The 27,216-nt window shown below is 42.2% G+C and overlaps 1 protein-coding gene across 3 annotated transcripts in view; it reads left to right on the top strand.

The window, feature by feature from the left end:
* COL4A6 (collagen type IV alpha 6 chain) overlaps positions 1-27,019 on the top strand; it is a 141,324-nt gene extending 114,305 nt beyond the window's left edge. For 2 of the 3 annotated variants that reach the window (XM_088062867.1, XM_088062865.1), the window contains 22 exons: positions 7,267-7,338; positions 7,745-7,852; positions 8,607-8,828; positions 9,066-9,227; positions 10,937-11,107; positions 11,786-11,929; positions 12,151-12,276; positions 12,582-12,763; positions 13,035-13,098; positions 13,607-13,681; positions 15,408-15,515; positions 16,271-16,378; positions 16,790-16,861; positions 18,123-18,248; positions 18,592-18,708; positions 18,886-19,047; positions 19,939-20,037; positions 20,830-20,976; positions 21,336-21,452; positions 22,159-22,350; positions 22,569-22,855; positions 24,344-27,019. In XM_088062867.1, the coding sequence (XP_087918993.1) occupies positions 7,267-7,338; positions 7,745-7,852; positions 8,607-8,828; positions 9,066-9,227; positions 10,937-11,107; positions 11,786-11,929; positions 12,151-12,276; positions 12,582-12,763; positions 13,035-13,098; positions 13,607-13,681; positions 15,408-15,515; positions 16,271-16,378; positions 16,790-16,861; positions 18,123-18,248; positions 18,592-18,708; positions 18,886-19,047; positions 19,939-20,037; positions 20,830-20,976; positions 21,336-21,452; positions 22,159-22,350; positions 22,569-22,855; positions 24,344-24,604 (3,122 nt within the window). In that variant the 3' untranslated portion in view covers positions 24,605-27,019. The remainder of the gene's footprint in view (positions 1-7,266; positions 7,339-7,744; positions 7,853-8,606; positions 8,829-9,065; positions 9,228-10,936; positions 11,108-11,785; positions 11,930-12,150; positions 12,277-12,581; positions 12,764-13,034; positions 13,099-13,606; positions 13,682-15,407; positions 15,516-16,270; positions 16,379-16,789; positions 16,862-18,122; positions 18,249-18,591; positions 18,709-18,885; positions 19,048-19,938; positions 20,038-20,829; positions 20,977-21,335; positions 21,453-22,158; positions 22,351-22,568; positions 22,856-24,343) is intronic. The other variant, XM_088062868.1, reaches the window with a different exon arrangement.
* The last annotated feature ends 197 nt before the right edge of the window (positions 27,020-27,216 follow it).

The following is a 27,216-nucleotide window of genomic DNA, read 5'->3' as shown; positions in this document are numbered from 1 at the left end:
GAAAAAGCAGGTACCACTCAGGAGAGTTAAGTTCTAAAAACCCCGCCCGGGTGACAAGTATTAAGAAACGGCTAGTCAGCTCCTGTTCTTTAGTCAGACAATTGGTACACAATCCTTTAGGTTTGTACTCTCCCCAACAGTGGGTTACTCAAATTTGTTTACAATAAGCACATTTAAAATGTATAAATGGAAAACAATCACAGTTTGCGTTGATGTAACTTATCTGGTCTGCAGCTCTACGATTTTAGAACAATCATGTACTAATTTTTCTGAATAGAAACTGAGCAGGATTTTTGTGCAGTGGTTTTCAATTCTAAACCGGGTGAGCTGATTAAGATGGCTTCATATTTTAGAAGCCTGGAATCAGTCAGCCACTTCTCTGCTTTTTGCTGCAATATGTTTTTCACATCGTGGGGAGTGTAAACTACCAGGGGAGGAAAAGTTATTTTCCTTGCTTCTCCCACTAACAGAGCCACTGTTACAATTGCTGGTAAACACGTAGGCCAACCCCGACTGATTGGATCTAAGATCTTTGAAGCCTATAGGCTTCCTTTTGTCTGCCCATTCCTGAGTCAGGACTCCCTGTGTTGTTTGTTTACTCACATTCACAAACAACTGGAATTCTTTATTCGTATCTGGTAGAGTTAGTACCGGGGCAGTCATAAGAACAGTTTTTAATTTCTGGAAATTAGACTCATCCTGTTCAGTCTACTTCAGCCTGTCAGTGTTTAATCTTTCATACAAAAACTTCACTTTTTCACTGAAACCCTCAATCCACTGCCTGCAATATCCCAAGAGCCCTAGAATTTGTCTAATTTGCCTTTTTGTTTTTGGTGCAGGCAATGCAAGGATGCCTGCTACCTTCTCCGGGTCTAATTTTTTCCTTGAGATATACAATGTCTGAGGTATTTTATTTTTTATTTCAGGCTCTGTGAATTGCAGCTTGGATTTTGATACTTTTAAACTTTTCTTTCTTAGAAAGTTTAACAAGGCAATCGTGCTTTTCTTCACACTCTCTTCAGTCGGTCCAGCTATTAGCAAGTCATCTACATACTGCGAAAGCTTTGTCCTGTCCTCAAGAGCAAATTGGGTTAACATTTGTTCTAAAGCTTGTCTGAAAAGGTTCGGAGACTCCACAAACTCCTGGGGGAGGACCGTCCACCTTAGCTGTTGCTTACGGTTTGTATCTGGGTCCTCCCACTGAAATGCAAAATAATCTCTACTCCTTTCATCTAGAGGGCAAGTCTAAAAAGCATCTTTCAAATTAATCACACTATACCACACATCTTCTGGTGTGAGTCTATTTAGTAAAGTATAGGGATTGGCCACCACCGGGAATCTAGTCCGGGTCCTAGCGTTTACCGCTCGTAGGTCCTGGACTAATCGGAAGCTGCCATCTGTCTTCCTTACAGCCAGGATGGGGGTGTTATGTTGAGACATGCAAGGTTCTAAAGTACCCCCTTTTAGGAGGTCATCAATTATTTGTTTCAACTCTCTTCTCCTTTTGAATGCTATACTTCAGGGTTTATTTTCTCCTCATTTTTAGGAGTCAACTTAAATATTTTCACTACCAATTCAGAATTTTTAATCATGATATTAATTCTTAAAGCGACAATCATGTCCCTCCCCAACAAATTGTAATCTGCTTCTTCTACTAATAGTAAATTCTCTAAGCAAATTTTATTTTCAGATTCTATTTCCACATTTTTTATTACAGGCACTTCAAAGGGGTCTCCCTTTGCACCGATTACAAAAACTTTTTCTCTGCTAGCCACACATCCGTATGGCAATTTCTGCAGGGTACTTCTCTCTGCCCCAGTATCTACAAGAAAACTTACTTCCTGTCGTTGGGGGCCCACTTTTAATTTTATCAAGGGCTCCTTGGATGTTCTGGTCCCCAAATTAAAGAGCCCCTGACACTCCTAATCCTCTTGAAAAATTTTCTCATCTTTTATTCTTTGTTTACAATTCCGCTGAACGTGTCCTACCTTTTTACAGTAGTAGCATTCCGGGGGTTCTCTCCGTGGGGCCGGGGCTGCCCAGTGAGAACCTCGACTTTTTCCGGGTAGTGTTTTAAACTTACCCTGCATCTGTTCTTGTTTCTGGATCTCTTTTACCGCAGTTACTAAAACCTTAGCCTGCAATTTCTGCTTCTCATCTTCTCTCCTCATGTATACTTTTTGAGCTTCCCTTAGGAGCTCCTGGAGGCTTTTATCTTACCACTCCTCGATCTTTTCTAATTTTCTCCTAATGTCCTCCCAAGATTTAGCAACGAATTGTGTTTTTTTAACAGAACCTCCCCCACAGGAGAGTTCGGGTCAGTCTCAGAGTAAATCTGTAAACTTCGCCGTAATCTCTCGATCTATTCAGTGGGTGGTTCCTCTTTTCTTTGACATTCTCTAAAAATTTTGCTAACATTCTGGCCCCTAGGGACCGCTTCTCTTATACTTTGTACAATTATGCTCCTTAAATCCATCATGTTCCGTCTGCCTTCCTCCGTCTGTGCATTCCAGCTCGGGTTTACACTAGGCTATTTCTGGTTACCTGGCGTCCCCTGTGGATTGCGTCCGTCCCAGTCTCTGATACCGGCTTGTTTAATCATCTCTCTTTCTTCTTGATTAAACAATGATCTCAGGATTGCCATAAGATCGTCAAAGGTATAAATACTACTCCCTAAAAATTCATCTAACCTCTCAGCCACCCCAAAAGGGTCATCTAACAACCGCCCCATCTCTTTTTAAAAGCCCTTACATTTCCAGAGTTAAGGGGTACATTCACAAAACCGATCACTCCCGGGGCCGTCGGTACTTCCCTAAGAGGGAACAACCGGTGCCCCTCTTCGCTCTCTCCCCATTCATTATCTATCATTCTCGCTCTTAAACGGGTTCTACGTGCGGGAGGGGAATTGGTGATTGTGTGTTGCCTCCCCGTTATCAATTGTGGGAATTCTGCCGCCACCCGGCTGAAGGGAGGAATCCCCTCCGTTGTATGGGAGGGTCCCGGTTGTGGCGGCTGGACCGGCAGGGACGGATAGGGTGATCCCCAGCCTTGTGCAGGAAAAACCTCCGAGGAGGTTGCTGTGGTTACGGTGTTTACAGGCGGGGAAAGGGGAAGGGCTGCCGGCATCGCTGCTGGCCCCAACTCTCCCGCTTGAGACACACGTATCTCAGTGGGTTGGTCTCGGGGGCCCAAGAGTGCTGAGGGCACCACTTGATCTGCAGAGGAAGGTCCCGCTGGTCCTCGATACGGGGGTGGTAAGTGATCGAGGGGTTCCCAGGACTCAGCTCCGTTTTTCTTTTTGTTTTATTGGAAATAGCCCTACTCTGACATTTACCCAGAGCTTAGCATATTCCCTCTCCTCAGGATCTGAGGGGACCTTGTTCTCCACATAGGAGAACAACTTGTTACACGTCCATTTTTCAAATGTGCCTAACACTGGCCAAGTGAGGTGACTTCTCAACTCCTGTCCTCCCCAAACCTCCATACAATAATGTATTAATTTCTCCTTTGATTTCCCCTTTCTCTGGGGACAATCTTCCCAGTGTTTTAGCATCCACCCCAAGGGACTCTCCAGTGGGATGTCTGGTGATTCCTCCCCCTGATCGGAGGAATCTTTTCCTGTGCTTCTTCCTTGAAGCTTACTCTTTTTCTGCCCCATACTTCGCAAATATATTCTTACCTTTCTTCGACTTCTCCGGGAGTCGATATCTGTTTCTGCGTTGTGTACTTAGGAATCAAAATTTGCCGATACTCACCTTTCAGCAAGCTGAGCTGAGGTCTCTTGTAATCGGTACTTTTGATTCTTTCCTGGACCTCTCCCTGGGTCCGTTTACTAAGAGGGTTTACCAATTCTCGAGCTCGACAAGACGTCCCTTCCCCTCTTAGTACCTTGCGATCAGTTCCCGAGACACCCTTTGGCCTCAGGTTTTACGAGTGTGTGTCGAGAGAAAAAAAAACTTTCACTCTGTATCGCTTCCTTCGCGGCCGGCCAATTCCCTCGCGGGAGGATGGAAACGCGACCTTGAAGTCCGCACTCGCTTCGTGATCAGATCACGTCTCACACACTCGCCCGATCGCCCACTCAACCAGCAGTACTTACAGCTATTTTCCTGCGTGGATGTCTTTGTGCACAACAGACGTTTTACGAGCAAAGCAAGCCGCGGCTTCCCGAAGGCTCCGTGCCTTCCCGAGCTCTCCGATCCGGATCCTTTTCCTTTTTATTGTGGTTTTTACCTCCGCCTAAATTTGGTTCGGATATCGGAATGAACTACGGGGGTTCTCAACTCACCAGGCCGCCAAAATCAGCGGGGGTACCCGTCCTGGGCAGTGAGATTCCCCGCAGTTTCTCCGATCCGAGTCACGGCACCAATCTGTTATAAATGCAAAGGCAAATTTGGGTTAAATAAAAGAACAATTTATTATAAAACAATTTTTATAAAAAAAATAAACAATGAGGAAAAACCACAATAAAATAAACAGCGCAGCGCTGGGTGGACAGGGGTCTATACCCAAAGGTATAGGTGTTCCCAAATCCACGAAGGAGGGTAGACTGTCCGGGGTTTTTATAGGGATTTTTAGCTTTGAGGCCAAATTCTAGGCAGGCACCATTCACCAACGGTCCTTGATTGTTGTATGAATTGATTTCCTGGCGTTGGAGAATAGAGTCAAATGGACGTCCGGACAGAGTCTCCTTATATGTAAAGAAGTTCTGGGTGTTTCTTGATTTCATTGTGGTTCAGGCCATCTGGATGGGATGGTTGGATCCGGGTTGGAGCTGATGGATATCTCGGCTGGACTTTTTCCTTTTGTCTACCTGATGGCTTCCCCCAACGGTAGCCTGCAAGGCGGGGTGTTCAGGTCCGGTGATGAGTATCTCGTCGGAGCCTCTCCTTGTTAGCTTGATGATTCATGTCCTGTCTATTCTTTTCTGTTGATGGGCGCCGGCTAGGATCATTATCCTTTGAGTGGGAATTCGCGACTAGATCTGGGAAGGGCTTGTGGGCCATACTGTACTTTATATTTTATATCATTATTGTTATATACATTTATTTAGATTTCTACGAATTTTTACAAGTTCATTTCTCACACTCCCATACTAGGAAATAATTTGCATACACTAAAAGATCCTTTGATGTTGTAAGTTTCATCTAATATTAAAGAAATGTGTGTGGGTAGAAGAAATAATCAGTCTTTATACTGTCCAGATTGAAAGGTCTTTTCATGAAAAGGCCTTGTCATCTAAAGTCTGTGACTTTGTACTACTTTGAAAGCAAACCAGTGGGAGATCTCAAGTCAGAACTACAATTTAATAAGAAAATTAAGATAAAGGCAATAACACAGTAACACTGGTTTAAACTGACAGAGTCAGGGTGCAGCCTGACACCCTGTTGGTCAGGGTGGTGGTTGCAGTCCAATTAAATGATGTCTGCAGTCCTCTTGGGGTGGCAGATGTGGTTCTTATGAAGCAGTGATCCTGTAGAAGGGTCTGGTCTTCCTCTGAAGGTCCAGTGGTAGTTATGTAGCTCTTCTGTAGGAATCCAGTAGATAAGGCTACTGTGGTGTTTCAAACCTCAGTTTATATCCAGTTAGGAATGCTTGGTTCCCCGCCCTGGGCAGAGCATCTCACAATGGGATGATGTAAATTTATGAGTCATGCAGTGAGGCTTGATGACCCATTAACAGAAGATATTCCCCGGAGTTATCAGGGATGAGTCACAGGAGAGATGAAGAACACTGTCCCACCTGTTTTTAGCAGATGGTATAGAAAACATACTTTTGGTTACATCTGACAATGTAACCTAAGAAAGACTTACTGAAGTAACCAGGTCAAAGGCACCCCTAAGCAATTTTTGAATTTGTGCCATAAAGCAGGGTGAAACTGTCTGGTTTTGGAAGTCTAACTCTGTTTCTACCTGGCGTTATGTGATTACTGAAAAATGTTGGAATTGCCCGTATTTCACTTTAATGCCTGACATGATGGTTTACTAATTGTTTAATTTCCTTGATACTCAGATAATACTGTGTAAAATGTAAGAAGGTAAAGTCTTAAGTAGCTGGGGAAGGTAAATTTTTGTTTATATAATTTTTACAGTATACCCTATTTACATAATTACAAGGATACAGTCTTATTTACATTTCAGTTATTCTCACATGAAATATCCATTGTTCAAGCATTCTACTGCTGACTAATAATGTAAAATACAGAATATACTCATGTACAGAAGCATTTTTGGAAAACTCACATAAGACAGTTCTTAGGATCATGTGATGTGAATGGAGCTCTATTTAAAGTTTCCCCTTCTATGCCAGGTGTACCCTAAATGCCTGGTTTTTGAAAATGCTATTCTTTATTCTACTGTATGTCTCAGAGAAGGACGTCAATGCCTTATTTTACAATGCACTGAGCATCAGGCTCACATAGGATTGTAGAAAACCAGAAATAAAATGTTTCTTTTGTGTTGGAGAGTGTTCAGACAAATGCAATGTGCTGGCAACTCTGATAATGACATGTAAATTTCATTCCACTGAAGAGGGATTACTAGTGGAAACAGAGAATTTTTTTAAGAAGTGGGAGTCAGTCAAAGAGCTCTGCAATTGCTGAGTCTTGTTTGCTGTTAATAAACTTTTAAGCCATGTGATTATTTCTTTATCTGGGAAACTGTAGAAGAAACAGTTTGAGAATAAAGCTGAAAGAAAAAGAAACCCTTGCTATTCCAACTTCCATGCATGCACATCTCTTCCCTAACCTCCTGGGGGGAAGTTTGTTTTAAACACCTGTCAGTATTCTCTCTCTACAGATATATTTCACCTTGCAAGTGCACATTTATTTTAGAATTTCACACTACAGCATACTAGTTTTACACAGTTTAGAAACTTGCTCAAGTATTAACAGTTATCATACTTGTCATCTGCCACTGACTTCGAAAGCTCTGAGCCTGGACCTAAAGCTGTTTTAGTCACAGAGACCCTGCCACAGGGAGGACAAATTGCTGGGTGGAATCCTGAGTCTCATGCTACAAGAAGTCCACAAGAGAGACTTTTAGTGGTCATGCAACAAGTCAGTAGTAAGGATGAGGTCAGAAAATTACCAGGCTCTGAATGCCTTTTATTTAACATCACATATTTGAGGTGTCAGCAGTGCTTTGATGTGCATACGTTCGCTTGAAGCCACTTATGATGTATCCCATGAAAAACATCTGGGTACTCAGTATTCCTCTTCTGTCTCTGAAAGGGGCTGTGTGCAACCTCAGTGTTTCTTTGTTGTAGGTATCACCTTGCCCTGCATAGTTCCTGGAGCATATGGGCCCCCAGGGACTCCCGGCTTTCCAGGACCACCAGGTAAGGAGACAAGATGATGTAATGCACTGGCTGACTGCCACACAGCACTTATTCATCAAAGAAGATAATACCTCCTAGTTAATTCTCCTCCAAGTGATAGTTATTCCAGAGGGTTAACTGGCAGAACAATGCCAACCTTTTTTTCCCCAAAGTGACTAGGCCTAAATCTCACTGAGGATCATATTGACTGCATCATTTTTTAGCCTTCATGTAGCCTTGAACACAAACACTCTGCTTCTGTGTTTATGTAGCTCATGAACAGCCATAGCTTTGAGATTTTATTTAGCTTAAATTGTGTATCCAGGACCAGCTTTGCAGAAAATATTTGACCCTGTTTTCTTGTGCTCTGTTTTGTCTTTTGCTATTAATTCGCTGACATTATTAATTAATATATTTTTACTTTTAGGTCCCAAAGGCAGCAAAGGCTTTTCTGGCATTCCAGGCCAACCTGGGTTACATGGGTCTAAGGGACAGCAAGGGTCTCCAGGAATAATAGGCTTGCAAGGGGAACCTGGTAAGAGGGAAGTAGCTGGAGTTCTTTTTATTGTCTGATCAATGTTTACTATACTTTATCAAAAAAGCTATCTGACCTTCTTGGCCACTTCTACCTCATACATTCATAATGCTCCATTGAGTGTTCCATTGTGGTCCTTGGAAATGCAAGTGATTGCAGCTTGGGAGAAAACAAATTAAATATTCAAGTTGTTTATCACCTACTTATAACACTGTATCACTACTGGGAGAAAAGAGGACAGTCAACAGTTTGTTTCTCCAGAGACCTTTGTCATGTGATTTGTTCCAGTTTAGGTTAACCACAAATTTAGTGTAATGCTTATTTTAAGACCTATGGTACTCTGGTAATGGCACACTGTACACAGTGTTTGGACTCATTCTAGCCATGGGAATTTCTGATGGTTGTGTAAAGAAAGAGCAAGAAGCAAAGGTGATAAGAGTTAGGGGTTTTGTCCTTTTGTTTAACCTCCCATCTAGTGAAACCAAGCTTGGAATGCTTTATATAGCTGCAGCTCCTACACACTTCTACAGAATCATTTTCTTGAAAAAAAACCCCAAAAACCATAAACCTTTCAATAGTTTCATCACTTTCTATCATCAATTATTGTTTCTAATTCAGTACTGAAATGTTTTGCAATTTTTCCAGCAACTTTTTTTTCCATGGAAATTTTTAAAATGTGTATTTCATTTGAGATGCTATTGGAAGCAGTATTCTGTACTTCTGTTGAGTGACTTTTACGGGTCTTCTCTTTAAGGCTTCCCTGGACCTCGAGGAGAGCAAGGCTCACAAGGACTTCCAGGACTGGATGGAACAGATGGTTTGCCTGGGAAAATGGGTGCTTCAGGCTTAGCAGGAATAAAAGGATCGCCTGGAGATATATTAGGAGCTGAGAGTGGAACCCTGGGAAAGCATGGCCGACCTGGACTCCCAGGTGATAAAGGGCTTACAGGTGATATTGGATTTCCAGGACCAAAAGGTAAGCACTGATGCTGCTTGTATCTGGGATTATCAAATTGTTTTTCTTTCAAAGACACTTTCTCTTTCCAGTCACTTTAAGATTATGCAACTCCTCTGACCTGCTCATAGATGGTGATTTGCTGGTTTTCTGTTAGAATCTAATGCAACTCAAAGGCTTTTATTAAAACTCGCCTTTTAATTAAAAGTGTGAATTTTGTTTTATTTGTTCTGTAACCTCCCATCTCTCTGTTTCCAGGGCTGGACGGAAGACCAGGCCTTCTGGGTGTTAAAGGTGAACAGGGTCATCCAGGATATTCAGGTGTCCCTGGATTGCAGGGACCTCCTGGTCCTGGAAGTCCTTTCGGCATTGAGGGAAAACCAGGACCCTTGGGGTCAGCTGGCCTTGCAGGAGCACCAGGTATGTAATGTTTTCAAATGAAGACAAGTAGCTGAACTGAGCTCTGTGATGTTGAAGCATGGGAGAAGTTTGGCATTTGCTCAGAGCGAGCTCCTACTTCTGGTTAGGGGTAGCAGTGCAGAATTTGAGCCTGTTGAGTCTGACTGCTGTGAAATTCCTGCTGGGAAATACTACCTCAATACTGTAGAAAGTACAGCAGAAAGATAGAAGAAAGCATCTTAAATATTATGATGTTTTTAACATCTTTGCTCTTACATGTTGGCTATATTGTTGAGTAATCTTCATTTCCCATTTTCATGACAATTAATTTCTGTTGTGTGAGGTTGCTTGAAATCTGATTAAGATTGAAAAATTGTTTGCTTTCTCAGGATAAGCACTTGTCTTCTCTGTCTTTCTCTTTGCTGGAACAGAAGAGAACTTTTTTTTCTTTCACTTCAGAGGAAAAAAAAACCCACCCCTTGAGTATATAAAATTTTAATAGTAGCATTTCTTCTGCCTCTCTATTGTTTTACATTTATGGTCTGTATGTCATATTTGACTTTTCTTTAACTGTTTTTAGAAACTTCCCATCAGGATGTAAGGATAAGCTCCAAATAACTAAGTTGGTTTTTTTTGCAGCTGTTGTCTCCCTGAATCATTAATTTCTTTTGTAGCCTTGTTCTTTCTGTTTACATATTTTGTCTGTTTTTTCCTTCATCGTGTTTCTATTCCATTTATCATCAACTCTCCATTTCTGATGTCACACTGTTTGGTTATGGGTTCTTCACATAGGCTGTCAAGGTGAGAAAATGCAGTGTAGCATAAAAGCTCATGGACTAACAACCCAGCTTTTAATGCTACAAGAATTGCATTGACCATAAGTGATACACCTTATCATTGCTAATCAAAGCAGAAGGCAAAGAAACATTGTAATGAGAATGCTCAGACATTAACAAAGTCTCAAGCCTATAAGAAAATCATTAATAAGCAGATATTTTAAGTGTGTTTTCTTTGCCATCTTAAATAATGCAGCTCTTATGTCAGCTTTAAATAATGCTGGGTTGTAACAAAGCCTTGAGTGTAACAGAGCTCTAATATTGACTGCTACTGCTGCAAATGTAATTTTTCAGAAGCCACCTGAGTTTTCCTTCTCTTCATTCTTTTGGATCTGAGCATTCTGTTTTCAATGGTTTGAGCCTTTGTTTAAAATTGTAAAACACTACAAAGCTTCAGCTAGAAACATTTAGAGGCAAAATAGCGCATAAGGTATTGGTCTTGTGACAGCATAATCAGCTTGTTCCTGTAGTGAGCAATTGGCTCTTGAGAAGTAAGCCTATCCAGCTGATTCATCTCTGGTTCACCCAGACAATGGGGTAGGGAGCAGAAGCTGGCATTCATGATGCCCCCCATTCTGTCTTGGCTGCCTTGATGATGAGGGTAAGACTGTATTACAAGTCAGTGTCTGGTGGTCAAAAATGTATACATCATAAGGGGTTTCCCTCTTGCCAGTTGTGTAGTCATGTAGGCAGTAACCCTCCTTTTAGGTATTTTATTATTAGATGACTAATGCTTTTGCAGTTCTAAGCTTTATGTCTTCTAGTAGTCTGCATGTGCCATAAGGTCTATTGGTCATTAAAAACAATGCTGTGTTTAAAGAGCTTGGGAAGCTGCCGCAATTGTTCTAGTTTTGAGTTTTGAGCTCTATTGAGTTCTTTCTTGTATTGATTCAGGGGCTCCTGGAGTCAAAGGCGTGGCTGGGGATATAGGACCACAAGGCCCTGCTGGTATGAAAGGCTTCCCAGGTCTTGATGGTGCTCCAGGATCTCCTGGGGAAAGAGGATTCTTAGGGCCACCTGGGCCTTTTGGTCAAGATGGACGTCCAGGTTTCTCTGGGCCAAAAGGTAGGTGTTTCAGTCTTGAGATTGCTGTGCCCCCAGGAAAATAACCTTGCTGGTACTGATTTTAGGTCCAACTTGCTGGGAGGGAATGAATCCCCAGCTAGTGTTGGGATGCATTTGTTTCGCTGCTGAGTTACAAATTATGGATTTAATTATCAAATAATGTTCATAAGAAAATCTGTCTTAAAGGTCTTAGGTTCTTGTGGACAAAGGATAGTGTAAATCAAAATAGAAATACAAGAAAATTGAAGAAATTAACAGTGAAGGAAATTCATAGAGAGAAGGGAGAGAATCAAGCACAAATCAAATGGGAAATAAAAATTTACAAGGTGTGTGATCCTTAAGCACCAATACAGTAGTTGGTTACTTGGAGGATAACAGAAAGCAATAGAGCTGTGGAACAGAATGTTGTTCTCTTGGAAACTGATTGTGTTTGATCTCCACTGGAAGCAGGACCAGGCTCTCAAAGATAAACTGAGAAGTGCTGGTTCAAAGTATTGTGAGTGGAAACCTGTGACAGAAGTGACAGTGCTGTGCCTGTGCCATGTGCTTGTTTAAGTACCTGGATTTGGGTAAATGGCCAGACCTAGGCAGCCTCTACCTGCCCCAGGGTGGGTGTGCAGTGTACCAGGAGAGACTGATATTCCCTTTTTTCCCTGATTTCTCAACATTTCTATGCAGGTGAGAAAGGGTCTTCTGGCCTGCTTGGTTTCCCTGGCATGCCAGGACTGCCTGGTGTCCCTGGAGTGAATGGGTTTAAAGGAACTCCTGGCACAGCTGGAGGAAAAGGAAGTCTAGGAGCTGTGGGACTTCAAGGTCAAAAAGGTGAGAAACAGCTTTTGCTGGCTGTGCAGCAGAGGGGCTTAGGAGGCAGTTCTGACATGTCTGTGACTGGTATAATTCTTCTAAATATTGCAGTCTTCTATTTTTCAATACTTTGGCCTGTTTACCAAAGATTACTAATGAATTTGCATCAGGAGACATCAAAATTCTGTTTTTCTCTGCTAGATTATTTTGCAAGATTTCCTGACTTTTTATTTCTTCAGGCGACAGAGGTGATATAGGTCCACCAGGTCTTCCTGTTCTTGGGACTTCAGAACAGGCACTGCAAATCAAAGGAGACAAAGGAGATCCTGGATTAGCTGGGCTTGGAGGATTCCCAGGACCTAGAGGTATTTTGCAGTTAGCTGCCAGTATCAGTTGTTCAGTGTCTGGGCTTGTTATCAGTGGAGCATGGTCTGTCCTTTTGGCAATGCCTACAGTGTTACTATTTTCTGTTGTGCCATTCCCATTCTAGCAAGACTTGCATGTGGCAGTTCTGAATTTTGAGAAAACAGTTTTCCTTTGAAGCTCTGTTTTGTAGATATAATGCCATCCCTTCTTCCTCTTTAGGGAATTTAGGGTAACAGATCAACTGACCCAAATGAGCTGGATGTCTGTATTATTGAATGAAATTTCACTCTTCTGTATTACCCAGGTGATAAAGGAATCCCAGGGAAGCCTGGACAGCCTGGTCTCCCAGGTCCAGTTGGGTCACCAAGCAAAGAGAGACGTCTTCATGGTGACCCAGGTTTCCCTGGTCCACGTGGACAACCTGGCCTGCCAGGACAGAAGGGTGCACAGGGTATCATGGGATTTCCAGGAATGCCAGGAGAGAGGGTAAATACCTCCTTAAGTGTCATCTTCTCTGGGTGAAAATCTTTTGGAAAATCCTGTACCTAATTGGTACTTCTGTAGCACAGCAGCAGAAGCTGGCAGGATTTTTCCTTACAAAACTTCCAGATTGTTTTTGTTTGGTTCATATCATTAAATGACATTTTACATAGTATTTCTTCCTACACCTTTTTGTTCTGTTGCTCCGCTTGACCCAAGCTCGGAACAGTAAGAATAAAAAGCAAAGATTAATTTTGGTTGGGTTGGTTTCTTTCAGGGTTCAGATGGCACGACAGGAACACTTGGATTCCCAGGACCTATTGGCCTTCCTGGTCCGAAGGGTAAAAAAATCTTTCACAGTATACATGGTGTTCATTATACATAGTCCTAATATTAATGACACAAGGGAATAAGTAGTATTCTGGAAGTGTCATTGCTCTCCAGTGACTGGCTCCTAGTACATATCCCCTTGTAAGAGTCTTTATTCAGACAAGACCCATACCAAGCCTAAATACTTTATGGTCCTCTGAAAGGTTGGCCACAGCACTATGTAAAGCCTGTTGGAGAGTGCAAGAAGGACTCTTTTCTCTCATCTTCTCATGTCAAAAGTGCAGGATATTGTGTAATTACCTGTAAATGTCTATCTTGTGCATTTGCATGAGTGGATCTGCATACACTGGTGGTTATAAGCATTTTCAGACTCAGGTGCATCATTTGCACCATGTCTTTGAACATTTTGTCTTTGTTTGCACCATGAATTTGAAATACAGGAAGGTTTATTTTCTTATACAAGCCCTGGAAACTGATGTTCACCATCAATGACAGAATAGCTTTTCCTTTCTTTTCCAGGCGAACAGGGAGAGTCTGTTGGTGTTCCTGGCATTGCTGGACCAAAAGGAGAGAGAGGAGACTCAGGGTTTCCAGGTAAAAACCTTTATCGCATCTCACCGGAGCTTATCTGCCTCTGTCACTTCAACCTGCGACAGGAGTGGGTCACACCCCTGGAACAGGATGACCTAGTTGTGTGACTAGAGCTCTTGCTCTACGGCTTTTTGGCTGTCAGTCTGTGCTCTGAGGAGACAAGGACGAGGGGGAGATCTTTTGCATGGGATAACAGAGGATTTATTGCTCTGGGGAATCTTGGGGGCAAAAGACAGAAACTGTGAGCATGCAACAGCTGAAATAGGGAGGCGGTTCAAAGGGAGGGTACAAAGCATCAGCTAATCAGAGATGTCCTGGGGAGGGTAAAAGGCAGGGTTCACAAAATCATTGTCCAATGAGGGAGGTAGAGGGGGAAAGTTGGGTCACATGGACTAATCAAGCGTCGAAGTTTAGGGGATTTCCAAAGTGGAATTCCAAGCATGCGGTGGGCCTAAGACAGATTGACAGGAGACTCAGGCTAGATTGACATCATGGGGTGGAAGGGTCTCATTTGGACCAAACCATCAACTTAGGTAACAACAGAACATACCATTAACAAGAAACACACTGCAACAGGCCTTGATTGCTCACTTCAAGAATACAAAATTCTAGAGACTAAACAGGCTAGCATTGCCCAATTTGGGTATTTTTATAATCCTGAAAGTGAGATTTGAGGAGTCTGCAATCCAGGTGGGGCACAAATTGGATAATAATGAAGACATCTGGGAGCACCCTAGTTCTAATGTTGGGTTCACTTCTGTAACTTTTTTTAATTTCTTTTTGTTTCTTCTTTCTTTTCTGATCCTGCTGTTGTGCTTTTTCTGCACTTTTTTTTACTCCTGGATTTTTCAGCTTCTCTGAGCTGAGCTCCTTGGGGATACTCCCTCACAGGGAGTCCCACTTATTACAGTCCTCCAGGTCAGGACAAAAACTCTAAAGCCTGTTAGGATCTTGTTTGTCGTGTTTATTAGGATGTTATCACAAAACTTAGCAGGTCTCTCCAGACTTTCAGCACAAGTTTAATTCACTGCAATCTGGCTTATTTCTTTCTGATGGTACAAAATGGCCTTGTGGCTCACTTTGGCTTTGAAAGCACAAAATGGCCCTGAACTATGCAGTTCTTTTATCTTTATACTCATTCTTATCCAATTAACAATAGACACATATATTATTTTTCTTAATGACCCAATGACCCATCACCTGTATACTGCATTGTGGCATTTTCTGTCTAATCACTATTACCCAAAAACCTCTAGAAGAAGAGCATGAAGAAGAAAGAATAAGGAAAAGAAACAACCTTCTAAATCCTCCATCCTGTCTTCTGCTTTCTAAACTGTTTTAAACTCTAACCTTTTCACCCAGTGACTTAAGAAACTCTCTAATCTGCACACTCACACTTTTAGCTTTTTTATCTAGCTTTAACAGTTGTTCTCATGTATCTCCACGAAAACATGCTCATAAATTTCATATTATATGAAATTCAATGTTCTTCTAGATCTCAGAGCTAAGCATCAGAAACAAGGGCACACACTCTGTGTCTCAGACTCCAACAACTTCACTTCTTGAGGAGGCATCTGTGAACTTGCACTGGCATTTGGCACCCTGGGAGTCCAGCCCAGGGCCCAGGCAATGGCTGGGCAAACACAAGTGCTACAACCTCAGCATACCATGTTTCTCACCCTCTTCAATGCCTTCCTCCGGTTTGACTTGTATGTTTATATCCATTTAGGAGAGAAAGGGAGAGAAGGACTCAAGGGTGAACCAGGCTACCCAGGAAACACTGGGGTGAATGGACACAAAGGCAGCCCAGGAGATCTTGGCCAAGAAGGACCAGCAGGTACTGGACTGAGCACCTAAGTTCTGCAGCTCATGTTGTGACTACTTCACCTTGATGCATCCTCAGCCCTATTTGGCCTGTCTCAGCTGAGGCTTAAACAAGAAGTTTGGCAAGAAAATGGGAATTTTCTTTGAGAGTAGTGTAAGGAATCACCTTGTCCTACTGGCCAAATATGGTGAATCCTGCAACACTGAAACCCAAAGGAATCCCATTAAGAAATAGGGAAAATCTCAGTTAGACACAAGCAGTAGCAGCTTCTTCACAGCTCTTTCATTGCAACATTTTTTTCTGTTCCCTCTCTAGAGCCAAATCTACCCAGAAGAATGGCTACAAGTGTCTTTGGGTTATGGGGTAATTAGCAGGTAGATTCCCAAATAGTTATCAAGATCAAAGGTTGGGGAACAGTGAAAGTTGTTGAAATGTTCTTTTGAAATGTTTCATTTGAAATGAAACATTGAAATGTTTTTTTTAAAAACAATTCAATTATTTGGTGTGTGAAGAGTTCATGTGTTAGTGGATGATGAAGAATGTCACTGCTATGTTTTAAAAAACCCCATCAAATAAATAGCTTGATAAATGTGATGCTAATGGTGTCATGAGGAGAGACTTAAATCTGATTTTGCTTTACTTAAATAGTTGTTTATTCACCCATCTTATGAGTTAAGTGCAGGAACAGAAGCTGCAAGATGGAGCTGTGAGCCATTTCAGCCTGGATATGATGTGTAATACAGGAATATTTTTCTGCTTGCTTTTAGGAATCCCTGGAAATGCTGGGCTGAGAGGGGCCCCTGGCCCACCAGGACCCCCAGGACAGCCAGGATCTGTTGGATTCCCTGGAGCTCTTGGAACAGCAGGACCTAAAGGTATATGTGCAATCTGCACGTGGAAGGAGAAGCTGGGTCAGAAAAGCAGTGTTTTGGCCAAGTCTCTGGCAGGCAGTGTATGATGGGCCAGCTGTGTGTGGGAAAGAGCTTCCTCTTGGCAACGTTGTGCAGGCACCAGCTGCTAGGAATAAGCAGAGGAATGGTTGGAAAGGGAGAGGCTCTCACTTGGTTTGAATTACTAATCGGTGTTCATGAAAGGTAACACTGGAGAGAGCAGTGGGAAGAGTTTCCATGAAGGGCACTTGTGTGAAGGAAGACTTTACAGCTTTACATACTGTGCTACTGTCAGGTTTCTCATGTGTTGTATTCTCTATGAATCAGTTTATGCATTTCCACCTAACTAGATTGTTTGCCTATTTGCTCACTTATATGTTCCCAATGTCTCCTCAGGCTTTCATGGATTTCCAGGTTTAAATGGTCTGAATGGCTTGCCAGGCACAAAAGGGTCCCCTGGAACACCAGGTAAAGGAAACGTGTAGTAGAAGCATCACAGCTAGGGAAATATGTAACTGCTCCACCATGAGAACAGTTTCCCATAAAATTCCCCTATTTCACCCAGTTCTGGTTTTAATTATGACCTGAAGGAAAACCTCAAGATACTGAATGTGCATGAACTAATTCTTCTTCAATGCCAGTAAGAACAGGATGTAGCCTATGGAGTTGAAGAGGCTTTTCTGGTGATGGTTCTCCTTGAATTCCTGAAGGACTGTGTCATTTCTGGAAAATTAATGGAATGAAATCATAAAACTCTTTCTAATGGATATTTGATTCGATCAGGACAGCACCAAATGCTTTGCATCGGACTTAGCAATGAAATGTTTCTGTACTGATTCCAGAGCCCTCCATTATATGGAGCTCAAGAAAGGCATCAATAAAATCAGAAGCTAATTTCTTTGATTTGTTTCCAGATTCTGCTTTTAGGGAGCTTTTGCTGAACTTTTTCATATTTTGAATCATATGAAATGGAATGAAGTTCTGTGTTGAAAACAAGGTTTTACTTAAGTAAAGAAGTAAAGAAAGATCTTACCAAAAAGACTTGTTTAGTTATAGTTATGTTGTAAAATAGCACCTATAATTTGTGGCAGCTGTTTTATGCATGAAAATGGACAGACTTCACATTTACAACTCAAACAATATGTTTTCTTTGATTAAAACATTATCAGAAGGCAATGATTTGCAGCATATAAATCCTCCACAATTTTCCTGAGAGCTGCTTTTAGTGTATACTCTTCCCAGAGTGGCATGCTGAACATCTCCCTGCAGCTTTTCCTGGGAGCCTCTGTCCTGCCCCACTTGTGCCTGTGTGCATTCTGCAGCAGTCTGTGCAAACTCAACTCCCTCCCTGTGTTGCAGCACGAACCCCAAAAGGTTATTTAAACACCAACGGCTTGAGTCTGGTGTGTCCTCGTGAGAGACACCGCATATAGGCTGGCAGCAGATCCTGTCACAGGACTGCTATGTTTCTATTCTTTTGCAAGTGCTTGTGGGGGGACCAGAACAGTCATATGCTTTTCTCAGCATCTCACATACTGTTTAAATTCACTCTGCACAACCAGAGTAGTATGTGAGGCACCAAATCACCAATTCCAGGTGCTTTACAGAAAACAGCAGAGACAGTAGTAAATGGCTAGTTTTTAAATCACCACTCATTTTGTTTAATAATAAGACTGCTATTAGGCAATTTGAATAGGCTCTCTTATCTTTGTTAACCATGTTTAATTAGGTCTGAGTGAAACTGGATTGAAAGGACCTGCAGGTCTCCCAGGTACAAAGGGTGAAGAAGGCTCTCCAGGCTTGGGAAGAGGAGCTGCAGGATTCCCTGGACCAAAAGGCTCATCAGGAGACATGGGTAGATACTGATGTTCTGATAGCAGGATGTATTGCAGCTGAGGTTAGTGGGTTGCATAGTCAGCAGAACTACCAAAGACAATTCCTGAAGCCTCAAAGGTGGTTAGAAACTTGACAGGTAAATGTGAAATCTGTGATGTTGCTCCATATTTTGAGAAACAGTTGCACATTTCTGAAAGTATCTTTCTCTCTCCTGAACAGCACAATATGTATTGTTTCCCCTCCTGTAGTGAGATGTCTTAGTTCTTTTCAATATAAATGCTCCCCAGCCACTACTTCTGTCAGTGTCTGTGAAAATCCGTGAAGACCTTTGGTTGTCCCTCACTTTGTGTTTCTTATTCTAGGTCCCCCTGGTCCTATGGGACTGCCCGGCCTGCCAGGAACACCTGGAATTTCTCTTCTGTCTGATATACATGGGAGACCTGGAGATGCTGGTGTTCCAGGCACTCATGGGAGTTCAGGTGTGTGCAGTTTGGAAACTTTGTCATGATGGCACTGGTACCCATTCAGTACCTCACAGCCTTGTTGGACAGGCTGAGACTCCAGTCTTTCCCCAGACAGAAAGAAATGCTGGGGATAGCCCCAGCAGTTGCTTTGCCCCAGGAATAGATTTTGCCAATTAACTCTATCGTATCTAGGTTTTCCAGGCCCTCCAGGACCACGGGGACCCCCTGGCCCAGCTTCTGATCAAGGTGACACAGGCACTCCAGGTTTCCCTGGTGTTCTTGGCTTGCGAGGCATTAAGGGTGATTTGGGACCCACTGGTCCAATTGGACTCCCTGGAGCATCTGGATTCAAAGGTAATCTCGCCTTGAAAGGATCTGGTAGTGTTTTGACAGATGTCATCTTGACAGTAGGAATGGCTGTTGGGTGGTTAGTGTGGCCTCCTCACTCAGGTGTAATAGCTGAATTTGATGTCTCAAGCTTTCCTTTTGGCTCCTGCAGATTTTACCTTCTGACTCCAAAAGCAGTAAAGTGGGGCCAGCTCCAGCTGTTTTTCAATGTATCTCTAATTATTTTTTTCATCTTGTCTTTGTTATTTCTCTGAGTAGATGGTATCCACCTGCAATGTTGCTGTGCTTGTTGACCACAGTTAACCCAGTTGTGCTCTTTAGGCAAGGACTGGAGTTGCTATTTCATCCTACCTGTCCTGTATGCTCAGAGGCATGAGTGTGGTGGATTTAGGTCTCCACAAGAGGATTGTAGGAGTTCGGAGATGTTGTTCTGGGCTAAGACAGGGAGCATGTTGATCTCTCTTTAGTCTGTACCAAAGGAGGCCAAAGGGCAGCTGCACACAGGGACTCCAAGAGCAAGGTTTGAGAGATACCACACAGCTCAAAAGCCAGGGCAGGATGGAGAACCACTGCCACATGAACAACTGTCTGCTGTCTTTGTAGGCTGGCAGATCCCATCCCTCTATGTGCTGTGCATAGAGATGAATTTCAAATAGTAAAGATGTGTACTCTCCAAGAGTTACTCAAGGAAGGGGAAGAGTACTTTCAATAAAGTACAGTTAGGAAGCAGTGGAACTTCTTGTCTTGAGGCTCTGCAGCCATTGTGGATGTGAAATTTGGCACAGTCTGCCTTGAGGGTTGTGGTCCCCTCTGTGTTGGAGCCCCAGTGCTGTTGAGAGCTGCAGCTGTGGATCAGAATTAGTGCTGAGACCCAGTCTTAGCTGTGTGTCTTTGCAGGTGCAAGAGGTGAGCCTGGCCTAATGGGGATGCCAGGTAAAGATGGGCCTCCGGGGGATCCTGGTTATGCTGGGCTGAAAGGTGAAATGGGCCATCGAGGTGGGTGCTGGAGGATTTAAAAAGTTGTTATTTATTGCACCTGGTTTGGGCTGGGGATGACTTCAGAGCTCTCTTAATGGGCTTATTTGGGAGACTCTTGATTTCTTAGAGACTTATCAGGATTTTGTGAGAGAGACAGGACCACTTAAGGACATTCTAAAGCATGATTTATTAATCTTTTTCTACAGTCTCATGAAGTCGTGAGAGCATCTTCACCATGTTCACTAGATGGTCGTGGTCAGTGGTCACAAGACCACAGGTCACAAGGTTAAATAGCCAATAAACTTCTACCACAAAAGAATGTTCTACTTTCACACCAATAATTAATTATTTTGTTTTATAATTCTTTGCTGCAGTGCGGACATTCTTAACCAGTCATATAATGACACACAAGACTACTTGTTATACCTTAAACTTATTACCTTTATAACTACTCCTGTATCTTAACTTTAAAACCATAAAACCTAGCTTAATGTCTTTTCTGTCTAAACTACAAGCCCACATTCTTACTTATGGTTTTGAATCTGAAAGCTTTTTCAATTCTTCAGGCCTAACCCCTTGTTAATGTTTATATTTGAGTCTGCACACACAAGATTTTGAGAACTTTCTGTGCTTGGAATTCCCACAGAGATTGAAATCAGTTAGAAGGAGCTTGACATACTTTTTACAAGATACTCAGTGCTGATACACAAAGTTGGTCTTAACGTCACATTTTTCTCCTTTGTGTCAGGATTAGCATCAAATCTGTGTGGTTTTTGTGGGGTACTTACACATCCTTCGCCCCATGTGCAGGTCTCCCTGGCAGACCAGGGGCTCCAGGAATAACCCCACAGCCAGAAGAACTCACAGCCCCTGCAGGATTACCTGGTCTGCCAGGAATTGATGGTGTTCCTGGCTTTGATGGAGATCCTGGATTCCATGGCCTGGCTGGAAAACCAGGTAAAAAGTACACTCAGATCACCAAAATGCTGTTCTTCTGGAAGAGAAACACTATTTTATCAAGTGTATTAGGAATGTTTACAGGGTTTTTTAATTAAGGAAAGAATTCCATCAAATGAATACAAATATAATGCGTCATTTGTAACCACTTCTGATATTCAGCTGCACCTCTAATCCTTTTATAGACAAACAGATCAGGTGGAGCCTCTTTAGGAGGTGGCTGTTTTATAACCACAGCTGCTGAAGAGTGAGCCCTTGGCATGGCTGCTGACATCTTATTTCCCTTCTGGAATGTGATTGCAGGAGTCAAGCCAATAGTATGAAGAAATTATGATACTAATAATTGTATTTTATTTCAGGCCCAAAAGGTTTGCCAGGAAGATCTGGCTTGAAAGGACGTGATGGCTTACCTGGGATTCCTGGCATAGCTGGGGATCCAGGACTTTCGGGTGCCCCAGGACCACAGGGATTTGAAGGTAATTTTATGATTTGGGGAGTACAGATCAAAAAGAAGCAAATGGTAAAATTGTGTTTGCTTACAGCTTCTGCAGAGACCCTCCCCATTACCCAGTTACCTGAGGAAAATCAGAGGATGGCTGTGGTGTTGTGTTTTGGACCTGCAATGAAAGAAATTTAATGTTCAGTGAGGAAAGTTCTGTCACATGTCCTTGTTGATGTCACTGCTGGTGTTTTTGTAGGTGCAATTCTAAATACTTTTTGGTTTTCATGTTTTGTGGTTGTGGGAATCATCCTGAAGATCTAGAAGAGTGATGTAGCATTCACAGTAACCACAGCTATGAGGCTTGGACACAGTAGTGTCCCTCTGGAGTAGAGGAAAGGCACAGTGAGAAAGAAGAGAAATATCATCAAGAAGAGTGCTATAGCAAAAATGAACGAATTAGGTTTTGGTTGGTGCTTTGAGATCCTCAGAACTACTATACTGTGAGATATACCTAACACACTGGCACCGGAGTTGTTGGGCAAAGAGAGAAAACTAAAAGAGGAAGAGAATGGGTGGGTCGTGCTGCCTAACAGTTTTGGAGCTGTTAAGTTAATTCATGTAGCAACCATTTACCTTGGACTCTTCATTGTACAAGACTGACATAAGTAATGCCAAGTGGGGTATAGAGCCAGCTGATGTCCACACTGAGCACTAGCAATAGCAATTCTTCTGTCTCCTAGGTGCTGCTGGGAAGCCAGGTTCCCATGGTTTGCCAGGAATGCCTGGTAGGAGTGTGGGCATTGGATACACTCTAGTGAAGCACAGTCAATCAGCTCAGATCCCCCCGTGTCCCATGGGAATGAATAAGCTCTGGGATGGCTACAGCTTACTGTATGTGGAGGGACAGGAGAAGTCACATAACCAGGATCTTGGTGAGTTGACAGAATTCTTTCAAGAATGAACAACACAGGCCAAAATTACATTTAAAAAGCCACTAGGTGCGGGCTGTAGTGGAGGTGGCGACAGTTGGCTTGGCCAGATCTGCACTGGGAGCAGTGTCACTCATGCCATCCTCACCACTAAATGTTGGTATGTATGACTTGGAGTATTTGGCAGATACTTGGTATGACCACTTCTCCAATTTTTCCAGGTTTTGCTGGCTCATGTTTGCCTCGCTTCAGCACCATGCCTTTTATTTACTGCAACATAAATGAAGTGTGCTATTATGCCAGCCGAAACGACAAGTCCTACTGGCTCTCCACCACTGCTCCCATCCCCATGATGCCTGTATACAGCGTTCAGATCCCACAGTACATCAGCCGGTGCTCTGTGTGTGAAGCACCTTCGCAGGCTGTGGCTGTGCACAGCCAGGACATCACCATCCCACAGTGTCCCCAGGGCTGGCGCAGCCTGTGGATAGGATATTCCTTCCTTATGGTAAGGACACTACTGCTAGTGCAGAGGCAGCTTTAAACATCTTGATTTCTCCTCTCTAATAAGGTTACTGAGACTGTGTTCTGTGAGTTACTTACAGGAACCTGGAACCCTGTCTCTTCTTGCCTCAGTCCATTTCTTCATCAGCTGAGTTGCTATAGCTCTGTGTGTGCTCTGTTTAGCACCTGCCCTGATCAGTTTTGCTGGTAACACTGCTGCCTAAGTTCCATATTGTTATAAATGAAATTAGAATTTTGACAACTAGGTTTTTTGAGTTAACAGCAGTTTAATTAAAAATGAATACAATTTAGTAAATTGTATAGCATTTAAAATTGTATATTATATATATATAGTAAATTATTATATATATATATAGTAAATTGTATAGCATATAAAATAATACAGTTTAGTAAAAGAATACAATTTAATAAAAAAATACAATTTATATACGTAATTTACCAGTAATTCAGTATGATTAAAGCATAAGCAAAACTGACCAGGGTACGGAGAGGGCTTCACACCCTACCTCACGTACAAAATGGACCAGGGTAGAGAGAGCTTCCCACCCTGCCTCACATACAAAACAAAGCACTTCAAGCTAAACTTACATACTGTATGCTTATACATATTCATTAATGTTTCCCATAAGTTTCCTCCTATTTCAAGTTTTTTTGACTTTACGTCACTATTCTTCATGGCGCAAGCCTCACTTGTTGTTAGGGGGTCTTCAGTCTTCTTTTGGATGTCTTTGGACGAAGGCTTATACTCATCCTTGTCCTCTGGATAACCTTACAGGTTTGTGTGTGCGTACTAAGCATTGTGTTATGTAAGTCTACTAATTAGTCTTACATTTAATGATTTTTAGACCCTATGCCTAAAATCGTTCCAACTTTGTCCATCTCAAGGTCTATTTCATCTTGGGACATCGCTTATCTCAAAACTACATCCTGTACCTTAATTTTAACATGTAAAATCTGTAAAGGGGTACATCTGCCTTGTAACACCGATTCTCTTGATTGCTTCTAATAATAACTTTCCAAATAGTTACAATTTAGTTAGCACAAATCAATTCCATTTATTACAATATTGCCACAGTTGTTCTTCAATCCTTTAAATGTGGGAACAGTAATTAAGCTACAGTATTGACTTAATCCTCTTTCTCAGTGAAAAAAGGTTTCTATTGCCCTCTCCTAGAAGCTAATTAGTGTAAGATTGTTAGAAAAACATGATGTCAGCATTATTGTTTCCAAATTTTCCCAACTTTCAAGTGGAAAGCTGGTTTTCCATTATTCTAGGCCTGCCTGCATATTCAGCCTAAGTATGTTCCTTTGCTTTTTGCCTTCTAGCTCTGACTCAAGAGACAGATATACATAGCCAGGGTTTAATTTTGATTGCCTTTTTCACTCCTTTTAGCAATGAAACCAGGAGACCAGAACCTCTGTTTTATCTCCTCTTCCTTTGAACTCACTCAACTTGCTATCTTTATTTCAGCACACTGCGGCAGGGGCAGAAGGTGGAGGCCAGTCCCTTGTCTCACCCGGTTCCTGCCTGGAGGATTTCCGAGCTACTCCATTTATTGAGTGCAATGGTGCTCGGGGAACATGCCATTACTTCGCCAACAAATACAGCTTCTGGCTGACAACAGTGGAGCAGGAGCAGCAGTTTGTCAGTGCTCCTCCCTCAGAGACTCTGAAAGCGGGGCAGCTTCGGACTCGCGTCAGCCGCTGCCAGGTGTGCATGAAGAACTTGTAGTAACAGAAATGCAGTTATGGGAACAGTCTTTGTTACCCCAGATTAGACATGAATGACTGGATAAGGGTAAATTCACAAACCTGTTTTGTGTGTGCTTGATGGGTGAATCAGTCAGAGCTCTACAAAAATCAACTTTCAAGTCTAGGAGATTGTGCACAGAAGAGGGAAAGACCAGTGTTCTGAAGCCATTTTTTTAATGAAACCTGGTGCTATGTTTTTACTTCAATGTTTTTTTCCCCTCCCTTATGGCTACCTCAGAAAGTCTCAGTGAGTTCTTACTCAGACTGGATAACAGCTCATACCTTGTACCACTCCTCTGTCTGAGGCACATCCAGTCCTCACCCAGAAACTTTGCCAAAGCTGTGCTTAAGTAGTGTCTTTGCAAACAGTATTTGGTCTAGTGTGAGGGAGTGGAGACTCATTCTCCTGTGAAACACAGAACTAGTTAAAATTTATCAGTATATGCTGGGTGACTGGAAACACTATGCACTAATGGTTGATAATGGATTTTCTTAGAAAAATTGAAAAATGAATGTTTTGCTTTGCTTATTACACAGATGGAACATTTTCTCCAGTGACAGGTAATCAGTTTTAATCCAGACTGATATCCACAGCTGACCTTAAAGAGCTACACCAAGGGAAAAAGCAATTTTTCATGTGAAGATAAATCCAGAACACCTCTACCATTTTTCATTGCTTTCTATTGAAATATATGCCAGGTCTCTTGGCTTCAAGGTCTGTGCTTATCTTTTTGCAGCTAATGATACGCAGGTGATATGCAGCCATACTTTATTAGCCAACATTTTTATTACTATGAACTTAAATTTCCTTTCTGAGGCAGCTTTGGCACACTTATTTTGTAATTATTCAAGCTGTGTGTGTGTGAAAAGTAGAGCCTTTACTAGATGGCATGCAAGCTTATGCAGATACAGGAGTAAGCAGTTATGGGATGTACATTTTTTACTCCTACAGTCACCATGTGTTGTATACTGCTTCCTCTGGGCTTTATTGCTGTTAGTTTAAAAAAATTGTATCTCTACTGTATGCACTGTTAATTTTCCTTCAGGGTGTAATTAAAAAGAAGTGCCACTAACTGGATTTTCCTGGTATATTTTAAGGGAAACCCAGGACAAAGGTATGCTTATACCTTTAATGAATTCATTCAGTAGGCCTAAAGTTACCATTAACCTCTCTGGAGTCAAGTGTGTGAAATTCTTGCCTATTGACATTCCAGGACATTTCAAATGAGTGCCTTGCAAATACACTGTTGCCTTGGCTTAAAAATCTTTATGATAAAATTATTTGGAAAATTATTATGAATGCACAACTGAGATATTATTTTAAGCAGATAATAATCAATAAATATGAAAGTATTACTTGCATAACACATTATTATCTTCACACATGGTGATCAGAGCTCTCCAAGTTCTGGAATTGAACCACACTAGAGATGAACAGGGAAGTTGTGAGGAACAATGTAGCCTTTCATCTCGCTTATTCCTAATTGTGAAAGATCAGCAACTGCTTTGGATTATTTTGCAAATATCTTTAAGGCATTTTCACACTCCTGAGCAGCAGTCCTTTCCTGCAGAATATCCAGTCTACTTCCTAGCTGTCCTGGTACAGACAGAGCATGTTGCATTTACATCCTGGGTTATGCACATGCCACTTTAAAACACTTGTGTGCACAGAGCAAAGCTCGAGACTTCTGAAAAATCATGCAGATAACTGACGAAGTACAATGAAATTTTCAGCCACTGGGTTCCTGTGGTGCTACAGGGACATGTTGGTCAGGTCTTTTATCTGCAGGGACTTGGCTTTATTTTTGAACATGACACATGCAAACCCAATTAATTTATTCCCCAGAATCAGAGCTTTATGCATTTTAAGCACCACTGTCTTTAGAGAGTTGCTTCTCTTGAAGTAAGTGGCTCCACTGATGCCCCTGTCCAAGCTTCCATCCAGTTCCACCAGCCACTTCTTGTCAGGTGCACGGAGCAAGAATTCCAATCACCAGCTGTTCTGCCGTCAGCCCCATTTCCATCCATCTGTTCACCCCTACCCAGAATCCTACAAGAGCTCTGCAAGGCTTAGGCTTCTCTGAAGAGGCTAAGGGTGGCTTGGGGAATAAGCACATGGTACTCCACTGAGGGTCTTTTAATTATTTTTTTTAGCAGGTACTGCCCAAGACTGAGTATTTCAGAGCAAGGGCTCATTTTAATTTTTTTTCTGTGGGGAGGAGAGGGCTGCAACTGATGTCATAAGCATGGTATCTTCATGTATTAATGAAGAAGAAATACTTTGTTTAAAAAAACATAAACCTGTGCAGCTAATCTATGGAGAGGGGGAGAAAATGGTATTTTTCCTACGTGTATAGTTTCCAAACCATGGCTAATAAACGTTGAAGGCAAATAAGATGAAGTGTGCCCTGGTCATGACTATTTTCGTGAAAATCACACTGCCCTGATCCAGAAGTGCAAGTGAGAGGAGACAGCATTCAGGATTTCTCTATGTGGTCATTTATTACTGAAGATGTGAGTTTCATGTCCATTACACTCTCATGACAAAATGATCAGAATAGGGACTGTCTGATAGGAAAAAGGAACTGTAGA

Source organism: Pseudopodoces humilis, chromosome 15 (genome assembly GCF_049639895.1).
Source record: "Pseudopodoces humilis isolate 2021_Gansu_Grassland_sample_001 chromosome 15, ASM4963989v1, whole genome shotgun sequence".
In the NCBI taxonomy this organism is placed as follows: Eukaryota; Metazoa; Chordata; class Aves; order Passeriformes; family Paridae; genus Pseudopodoces; species Pseudopodoces humilis.
The sequence above is the reverse complement of the archived record's forward strand: the minus strand, read 5'-3'. Positions and strand labels throughout refer to the sequence as shown.